The sequence below is a fragment of the Gigantopelta aegis genome, chromosome 15 (genome assembly GCF_016097555.1).
Source record: "Gigantopelta aegis isolate Gae_Host chromosome 15, Gae_host_genome, whole genome shotgun sequence".
Taxonomy (NCBI): Eukaryota; Metazoa; Mollusca; class Gastropoda; order Neomphalida; family Peltospiridae; genus Gigantopelta; species Gigantopelta aegis.
The window spans coordinates 25,482,825-25,493,458 of record NC_054713.1 but is presented as its reverse complement, the minus strand read 5'-3'; the positions used below and the strand labels follow the sequence as shown (position 1 = coordinate 25,493,458).

At 41.3% G+C, this 10,634-nt stretch overlaps 1 protein-coding gene across 1 annotated transcript; it reads left to right on the top strand.

Annotated features, from left to right (window-relative positions):
• Positions 1-881: 881 nt before the first annotated feature.
• Positions 882-7,180, top strand: LOC121389730 (zinc finger CCCH domain-containing protein 13-like). The gene is made up of 4 exons (XM_041521381.1): positions 882-984; positions 3,660-3,837; positions 4,533-6,464; positions 7,042-7,180. Exons 1-4 carry the CDS (start codon positions 882-884, stop codon positions 7,178-7,180), a joined length of 2,352 nt encoding a protein of 783 aa, XP_041377315.1.
• The last annotated feature ends 3,454 nt before the right edge of the window (positions 7,181-10,634 follow it).

The following is a 10,634-nucleotide window of genomic DNA, read 5'->3' as shown; positions in this document are numbered from 1 at the left end:
GTATGTAAATTCACTTTTTATGTTTGTAAGACTTGTGTGTAATATAAAAATATTCAAAATATCCATGTAAATGGTCTAGACAGCATGTACTGCACCATATTTAAGTAATGCTGTCCTCAGATATTAAATACAATATAATGACAAAAGGTTCAGAATGTTTTAGGTACAGTATATATATATACACATGTACATAGAGAATTACGTATATCGGGAACTGCGTAACTTTTGCTGGCGAGTATATCCCCGGTACTATATCCATACCACATATATTGCATTACTTTGTGGTTTGTTGTTATGAACCTGTATTTTAGCATTAATAGCATTCATAATTTGGTTCAAAATATGTATGCAACATTGCCATGCAGTTTTTTCATATACTATGTTTGTAATACTCAGGACATTTCAAATTCATTGACTCACTATGCTTAGTCAGATGCCAAAAGTGTATTATTTTTTGGTGGAATACATTCACCAGTAACCCAGCTTTAAAGTAAACGCAGTGATATAGTCCAGAATTATTTTCAAATATTTTTGAAAATTATGTAGAATATTCACCTTGATCAGAAATTTGCCCTGTTAAAAATAAATAGGGTGCCTACACTCAAACGTGCCCTACAGGCACACCCACCAACAGATTGCCTGCAGACAAGCTGATTTGAATATGTCTATGGATAGGCTTCAAAGATATACTCATCTTGAAAAATCCCGATGGAGGGGGCGGGGGGGGGGGGGGGGGTATAGTGGGCCTACTGTCTACCAGCATCATACCTAGTAACCGCCAGTGTGATTTCAAAGGAATGTGCACATGCCGACAGCCGAGCGCTTTACCACCTATTCTCCCATGTCAGACGACAGCCGAGCGCTTTACCACTTATTCTCCCATGTCAGACGACAGCACTGTCAAAGAGGTGTTAACTGCCCGTGGCCCTGTTGTATCCGAAATTGATGCAACGATTACCACGGGAAATGACGAGACGTCGATGTGTAAATGTTTTAGCTCTGTAGCTTTGATGCGAGAGGGAGGGACGTAGCCCAGTGGTAAAGCGCTCGCGTGATGCGCGGTCGGTTTAGGATCGATCCTCGTCGGTGGGCCCATTGGGCTATTTCTCGGTCCAGCCAGTGCTCCACAGCTGGTGTAACAAAGGTTGTGGTAAGTACTATCCTGTCTGTGGGATGGTGCATATAAAAGATCCTTTGCTGCTAATCGAAAAGAGTAGCCCATGAAGTGGCGACAGCGGGTTTTCTCTCTATATATCTGTGTGGTCTTTAACTATATATCTGACGCCATATAACCGTAAATAAAATGTGTTGAGTGCGTCGTTAAATAAACCATTTCCTTTCTTCCTTTGGTGCCGAGAACCAATGAGCGACAAACATTATTCCTAGACTTTATGATGGATTTGTTTTTTCTACAAAACATTTTATGTAAAAAAAATAAACTCATGTTTGTTAAAAGATGATTAACTATGTTCAGAACATGCACGGCGGTACAATAGATTGACTGATTTATTTTTCATAGCATAACAATTTTCATCGGCTTTTAATTAAAAAAAAAAATTACTATTCGATAAAAATACATTTTAATATCTTTTTTACATATTATATTTTTGGTTTGTACTTTAACCCCCCCAACCCCCCCCCCCCCCCCCCCCCCCCCCCCCCATATTTCACTTAACGTTTGAGTCTATATTTGGTTAAGGCAATATTTTGTTTAGGTCACCACGATAACGACCAGTGTGGCAATTTTAAATAAACCAATCATAGATGATATTATATCAAGCATCATTATTAATGACACTTTTTATTTACAAACTCCCTTACATTACGCATGTCATTTGCAATAAAATAATACTTAAACAACTGTGACGGTACATGCTCTTAATTTGTTTTCGCCTGTGGCGATATTAATTGTTTTAGAAGGCCGTGTGCAGTTCCATAATTGCACTTAGCCTGATGGGCAACTTGTTACGTAATACTTCTGCGCGACGGTCCTCGATCGGTACGCCTAATACACACCCAGAGCAGGTGTGGAGGCCATGTGGCTAGTAGTTACGTAATATCTCCGGTAGTGTTGTTTATGGCCAGGGGATTGGTCGCGGATTGGCGACAGCCAGACTGACGATCAGAGATAAATATACCGACTCGGGGAGAGGTGGAATATCAGATGATAGGGGGAGGACCGCCTTGTACCCCCAGGCGATTTTCTGATTTTATAATAAATAGCTAGGGTTTAGAGATATCGGGGAGAAGCAAAAAGGACGGCTCCCAGGGAACGTTGTCCGTTTGGACTTTGGTAAATATATATATATTATTTCTGCTCTGTTGTATAAACTTGATGTGATTGATGTGACTTTTAAATATTTTAATACTGTATTATACCAGTATTCTTTAGACAGCGTCTTCGGTCATCTGACGAAGTAAATCGTAGACTTTTTGTTCTAACATTATATGAGTATTTGGTAATATAAAGCTTAGCCAGTCATCCTAGAAGACCTAGGTAAACTGTAGGTTATTGTCTTTATTGTGATAGGTACCAGTATTAATTCTGTGTTACAAGGTTACTGAATGAGTAGTTAAGGGTTAATTAAAAATTAACCAGTTAGGAATAGTGTTGTAATTCCTTTATTAATTAAGTTCTCCTGGCAGCGTTTCTCAATTATCACACGTTACTGAACGAGTAGTAAGGGTTAATTAAAAATTAACCAGTTAGGAATAGAGTGGTAATTCCTTTATTAATTAACTTCTCCTAGAAGCGTTTCTCAATTATCACACGTGTGGGTGTTGTGTCACGGTTAAGTGATTCGCATATTGTGTAAACTAGACACCTAGAGATTAACTAATTAAGTGATCAGTTCTGGGTTGTTATTATTGTTGTTATTAATTAACTACTACGGCTGTACGTTTGTCAGCGTAGGTTAATACAGATTCCAAAGTGTATTGTGTTTTTGTTGTGTTTTCTAGTGAACTAAACGTGCTATAATAATATATACTTTATATAAGATCGTATCTCTGATCATACCTAGACGAGCTAAAGTGGTTTTGAACTGCCTGTTACAGAGAGATCTAATAGATATACAGTTAGGAGAGATATTTGGATAATCGTGTTTTATTCAATTACGGGAATTATAGAATCCCCGTGACAACAACGACGAAATGGGCCCGGCATCAAAATGGGTCGTAACTTCATGTTTCACCATGAGCGTTGACAAAAATGCTGAATACAAACAAACAGAACTCGTCAGAATCCGATGCCAAGCCCTCTCACAATATGCACTTGTCTGATGCTGGATTGCGTGTATCTAACTATGAAAATAAAACGGCATATAGTAATAAACAAAGAACAATAGAAAGGAAATAGTCGAATAAATACATTCTTAATCCAGTCAGAAGTCCAACAACGTGGCCATACCTGTCAGAGACCTGTCAAGTTATACACTGTTCTAGTAAACTATAACCGGAACTATCAAACGTATCTCTATCATTCTTTCAAAAATGGCGCACCAAATATATATTTAGCTCACTTGGTGTTTGAGGTGTTTGCGTCACGAGAGAGAGATACACTTCGTACCGCGACATAGATAGATCGTGATTGGTAAACCCGGAAGATAATACCCCCACCCACCCGGTAGAAAGCGAATTATTATATTCGTGGCTTTCAGGTGGCAGTATTATTCGACGCCTATGCGATATTAATTCCCATGAGGCTCGCCGGGCTCTGACACCAATCACCAATACTAACGGTAATCATTATTCTAGCACTTCCTGCAGTGGTGGAACCAACGTGAAATCGAGCTTGGGTCACACGAGGCTGCCAAGTTGGCGGATTGGGAAGGGGTGGTTTGGGTAGTACTTTGGTATTTTGTTAATTTGTCACATAATGAATAAAGGTAGTGAGGACTATGTATAGTAATAATCTATTGTTCGTCACCGACTGACGATAGGAAACTATAACATACATATAAGATGACAGTGAGTTCTTTGTCAACATAGGCATGGAATTCAAATTCAAAATGTAACGTCATGTCTTGGATGTTGATATAATATAATTTAATATTCTGGTCATTACACAACTTTGAGAGTGCTGCTTTAGTGGAGATATGTTAAAACTGCAATATCTCGGTTTAAATGTAATATCTGAACATAAACGAACAATATTATAGTCAAATGTCACTCTTCGGTAGCATTTGGTAAACTCGCAATATATACGCCACTTCCAAAAATGTATATATTCTCCATTTTAAAACTGATAAGCAGGCTGCTATTTCAGCTGTTTATTTTAATTACAAAGTACATGCAGTAGAAACATGGCGACAGACTTTTATGTTGTATGATGTCAGCTGCCGAAAATCTTCCAATAGCCGATTAATTATTAATTAACCAATGTGTACTAGTTATGTCGTTAAACAAAGAAACCTTAACCTTTGATAGCGATAATGTACAGGATTATTATAAGTGAACAGCTATAATATTTGCTTTCTGGTATGTGAGGGATGCAGTCGACTCAGAACTCCCTCCATTAATTGGTTTTCTAGTACCGGTATTCTTAAAAAGGCCAAGCTGGCTCGACATGACTACCAGTTTACTTTCTTTACGCTATTCAACCTCCAGCGGAAGCCTTTCCTTCTGCATGACGACCACAAGGACAGAGAGTCTGACATCCAGCGGAAGGCTTTCCTTCTGCATGACGACCGCAAGGACAGAGAGTCTGACATCCAGCGGAAGGCTTTCCTTCTGCATGACGACCGCAAGGACAGAGAGTCTGACATTCAGCGGAAGGCTTTCCTTCTGCATGACGACCGCAAGGACAGAGAGTCTGACATTCAGCGGAAGGCTTTCCTTCTGCATGACGACCGCAAGGACAGAGAGTCTGACATTCAGCGGAAGGCTTTCCTTCTGCATGACGACCGCAAGGACAGAGAGTCTGACATTCAGCGGAAGGCTTTCCTTCTGCATGACGACCGCAAGGACAGAGAGTCTGACATTCAGCGGAAGGCTTTCCTTCTGCATGACGACCACAAGGACAGAGACTCTGACATTCAGCGGAAGGCTTTCCTTCTGCATGACGACCACAAGGACAGAGAGTCTGACATTCAGCGGAAGGCTTTCCTTCTGCATGACGACCACAAGGACAGAGAGTCTGACATTCAGCGGAAGGCTTTCCTTCTGCATGACGACCACAAGGACAGAGAGTCTGACATTCAGCGGAAGGCTTTCCTTCTGCATGACGACCACAAGGACAGAGACTCTGACATCCAGCGGAAGGCTTTCCTTCTGCATGACGACCACAAGGACAGAGAGTCTGACATTCAGCGGAAGGCTTTCCTTCTGCATGACGACCACAAGGACAGAGAGTCTGACATTCAGCGGAAGGCTTTCCTTCTGCATGACGACCACAAGGACAGAGACTCTGACATCCAGCGGAAGGCTTTCCTTCTGCATGACGACCACAAGGACAGAGAGTCTGACATCCAGCGGAAGGCTTTCCTTCTGCATGACGACCACAAGGACAGAGAGTCTGACATCCAGCGGAAGGCTTTCCTTCTGCATGACGACCACAAGGACAGAGAGTCTGACATCCAGCGGAAGGCTTTCCTTCTGCATGACGACCACAAGGACAGAGAGTCTGACATCCAGCGGAAGGCTTTCCTTCTGCATGACGACCACAAGGACAGAGAGTCTGACATCCAGCGGAAGGCTTTCCTTCTGCATGACGACCACAAGGACAGAGAGTCTGACATCCAGCGGAAGGCTTTCCTTCTGCATGACGACCACAAGGACAGAGAGTCTGACATTCAGCGGAAGGCTTTCCTTCTGCATGACGACCACAAGGACAGAGAGTCTGACATCCAGCGGAAGGCTTTCCTTCTGCATGACGACCACAAGGACAGAGAGTCTGACATCCAGCGGAAGGCTTTCCTTCTGCATGACGACCACAAGGACAGAGAGTCTGACATCCAGCGGAAGGCTTTCCTTCTGCATGACGACCACAAGGACAGAGAGTCTGACATCCAGCGGAAGGCTTTCCTTCTGCATGACGACCACAAGGACAGAGAGTCTGACATCCAGCGGAAGGCTTTCCTTCTGCATGACGACCACAAGGACAGAGAGTCTGACATTCAGCGGAAGGCTTTCCTTCTGCATGACGACCACAAGGACAGAGACTCTGACATTCAGCGGAAGGCTTTCCTTCTGCATGACGACCACAAGGACAGAGAGTCTGACATCCAGCGGAAGGCTTTCCTTCTGCATGACGACCACAAGGACAGAGAGTCTGACATCCAGCGGAAGGCTTTCCTTCTGCATGACGACCACAAGGACAGAGAGTCTGACATCCAGCGGAAGGCTTTCCTTCTGCATGACGACCACAAGGACAGAGAGTCTGACATCCAGCGGAAGGCTTTCCTTCTGCATGACGACCACAAGGACAGAGAGTCTGACATCCAGCAGAAGAGTCCTACATCCATGTACCTGATCTTAGATTTCAAACACTCATTCTTAGTTTTATTAGAGCTCACAGACAGAGCTATTAGTTACCTTGGAACATGTAACAAATTCAACATGGATAAAGTAATTAGCTCAGCCCATTACACAGAAGTTTCAGAAGCATTTGCATTGGCTTGTTTCCATTACAATTTTGTTTATTCTAGTTGCTAGCTATAAGAGTAAAAAAACACATTGTTTCCAGATGTTGTACACTCTCATATTTTGAAATATCTATAGCTGGTGCTAAGACCCTCAAACATTTCCAGATTTCAGATTTTGACATAGTGTTTTAGAGAGGAAACCTGCTAACATTTTTTTTCATTAGTAGTAGGGGGTCTCTTATATGCACCATCCCACAGACAGAATAGTACATACCACGGCTGTTGATATCCCAGGTGTGGTGCACTAGCTGGAATGGAAAATAACACAACGGGCCCACCAACGGGAGTCGATTCCATACCGACCGCACATCAAGCAGGCGCTGTACGACTGGGCTACGTACCGCCACACCAGTTGTCAAGTGCTATGTGAACAACAAGTTGTTTAACTTACTCATAGATCTCCAATGTTGTACAGTTTAATCACCAGTCATAGCAATGTAGGACAAGATATTCCATTAAACCCACGGCACAACGAAGAGGCAGCCAACTCCAGGCTTGTGATTCAAATACTGCAGGCAGATAACACTTTCCTGTGACCATCTTGTGGTTGAAATACTGCAGGCAGAGAACACTGTGCTAATATGTATTGTGACCATCTTGTGATTCAAATACTACAGGCAGAGAACACTGTCCTAATATGTATTGTGACCATCTTGTTATTCAAATACTGCAGGCAGTGAACACTGTCCTAATATGTATTGTGATAATCTTGTGTTTCAAATACTGCAGGCAGAGAACACTGTCCTAATATGTATTGTTGTGACCACCCTTGTGATTCAAATACTGCAGACAGAGAACACTGTCCTAATGTGTATTGTTGTGACCACCCTTGTGATTCAAATACTACAGAGAGCACTGTCCTAATATGTATTGTTGTGACCATCTTGTGATTCAAATACTACAGAGAACACTGTCCTGGTATGTATTGTTGTGACCATCTTGTGATTCAAATACTACAGAGAACACTGTCCTGGTATGTATTGTTGTGACCATCTTGTGATTCAAATACTGCAGACAGAGAACACTGTCCTAATATGTATTGTTGTGACCACCCTTGTGATTCAAATACTGCATACAGAGAACACTGTCCTAATATGTATTGTTGTGACCATCTTGTGATTGAAATACTGCAGACAGATAACACTGTCCTGGTATGTATTGTAGTGACCACCCTTGTGATTCAAATACTAGAGAACACTGTCCTGGTATGTATTGTTGTGACCATCTTGTGATTCAAATACTGCAGATAGAGAACACTGTCCTAATATATATTGTTGTGACCATCTTGTGATTCAAATACTACAGAGAACACTGTCCTGGTATGTATTGTTTTGACCATCGTGTGATTCAAATACTACAGACAGAGAACACTGTGTACTGTTGTGACCATCTTGTGATTCAAATACTACAGAGAACACTGTCCTGGTATGTATTGTTGTGACCATCTTGTGATTCAAATACTACAGACAGAGAACACTGTCCTGGTATGTATTGTTGTGACCATCTTGTGACTGAAATACTACAGACAGAGAACACTGTCCTAATATGTACTGTTCTGACCAACTTGTGATTCAAATACTACAGAGAACATTGTCCTGGTATGTATTGTTGTGACTATCTTGTGATTCAAATACTACAGACAGAGAACACTGTCCTGGTATGTTTTGTTGTGACTATCTTGTGATTCAAATACTACAGACAGAGAACACTGTCCTGGTATGTACTGTTGTGACCATCTTGTGATTGAAATACTACAGACAGAGAACACTGTCCTGGTATGTACTGTTGTGACTATCTTGTGATTCAAATACTACAGAGAACACTGTCCTGGTATGAACTGTTGTGACCATCTTGTGATTCAAATACTACAGACCGAGAACACTGTCCTGGTATGTACTGTTGTGACCATCTTGTGAGTCAAATACTGCAGACAGAGAACATTGTGTACTGTTGTGACCATCTTGTGATTCAAATACTACAGAGAACACTGTCCTGGTATGTATTGTTGTGACCATCTTGTGATTCAAATACTACAGACAGAGAAAAGTGTCCTGGTATGTATTGTTGTGACCATCTTGGGACTGAAATACTACAGACAGAGAACACTGTCCTAATATGTACTGTTATGACCAACTTGTGATTCAAATACTACAGAGAACACTGTCCTGGTATGTGTTGTTGTGACTATCTTGTGATTGAAATACTACAGACAGAGAACTTGTGATTGAAATACTACAGACAGAGAACACTGTCCTGGTATGTTTTGTTGTGACTATCTTGTGATTCAAATACTACAGACAGAGAACACTGTCCTGGTATGTACTGTTGTGACCATCTTGTGATTCAAATACTACAGACCGAGAACACTGTCCTGGTATGTACTGTTGTGACCATCTTGTGAGTCAAATACTGCAGACAGAGAACATTGTGTACTGTTGTGACCATCTTGTGATTCAAATACTACAGAGAACACTGTCCTGGTATGTATTGTTGTGACCATCTTGTGATTCAAATACTACAGACAGAGAACACTGTCCTGGTATGTATTGTTGTGACCATCTTGGGACTGAAATACTACAGACAGAGAACACTGTCCTAATATGTACTGTTATGACCAACTTGTGATTCAAATATTACAGAGAACACTGTCCTGGTATGTGTTGTTGTGACTATCTTGTGATTCAAATACTACAGACAGAGAACACTGTCCTGGTATGTTTTGTTGTGACTATCTTGTGATTCAAATACTACAGAGAACACTGTCCTGATATGTACTGTTGTGACCATCTTGTGATTGAAATACTACAGACAGAGAACACTGTCCTGGTATGTACTGTTGTGACCATCTTGTGATTGAAATACTACAGACAGAGAACACTGTCCTGGTATGTACTGTTGTGACTATCTTGTGATTCAAATACTACAGAGAACACTGTCCTGGTATGAACTGTTGTGACCATCTTGTGATTCAAATACTACAGACACGAGAACACTGTCCTGGTATGTGTTGTGACTGTTGTGACCATCTTGTGATTCAAATACTACAGAGAGACACTGTCCTGGTATATGTACTTGTTGTGACCATCTTGTGATTCAAATACTACAGACAGAGAACACTGTCCTGGTATGTACTGTTGTGACCATCTTGTGATTCAAATACTACAGACAGAGAACACTGTCCTGGTATGTGTTGTGTGACTGTGATGTGACAGAGAACACTGTCCTGGTATGTGTTGTGACTATCTTCAAATACTACAGACAGAGAACACTGTCTGTTGTGACCATCTTGTGATTCAAATATGACCGAGAACACTGTCCTGGTATGTACTGTTGTGACCATCTTGTGAGTCAAATACTGCAGACAGAGAACATTGTGTACTGTTGTGACCATCTTGTGATTCAAATACTACAGAGAACACTGTCCTGGTATGTATTGTTGTGACCATCTTGTGATTCAAATACTACAGACAGAGAACACTGTCCTGGTATGTATTGTTGTGACCATCTTGTGATTCAAATACTACAGACAGAGAACACTGTCCTGGTATGAAACTTGTTTCAAATGACACATCTTGTGATTCAAATACTACAGACAGAGAACACTGTCCTGGTATGTTTTGTTGTGACCATCTTGTGATTCAAATACTACAGACAGAGAACACTGTCCTGATATGTACTGTTGTGACCATCTTGTGATTGAAATACTACAGACAGAGAACACTGTCCTGGTATGTACTGTTGTGACCATCTTGTGATTCAAATACTACAGAGAACACTGTCCTGGTATGAACTGTTGTGACCATCTTGTGATTCAAATACTACAGACCGAGAACACTGTCCTGGTATGTTTTGTTGTGACTATCTTGTGATTCAAATACTACAGAGAACACTGTCCTGGTATGAACTGTTGTGACCATCTTGTGATTCAAATACTACAGACCGAGAACACTGTCCTGGTATGTTTTGTTGTGACTATCTTGTGATTCAAAT

Excerpts from the sequence above, each read along its gene's own strand:
- LOC121389730 (XM_041521381.1), top strand. The coding sequence starts at position 882 with ATGTCAGACGACAGCACTGTCAAAGAGGTGTTAACTGCCCGTGGCCCT. Across the intron at positions 985-3,659 it reads AAATGACGAGACGTCGATGT|GTGGCAGTATTATTCGACGC; the intron begins GTAAATGTTTTA and ends CGTGGCTTTCAG. Across the intron at positions 3,838-4,532 it reads TGGCGGATTGGGAAGGGGTG|TACCGGTATTCTTAAAAAGG; the intron begins GTTTGGGTAGTA and ends TTGGTTTTCTAG.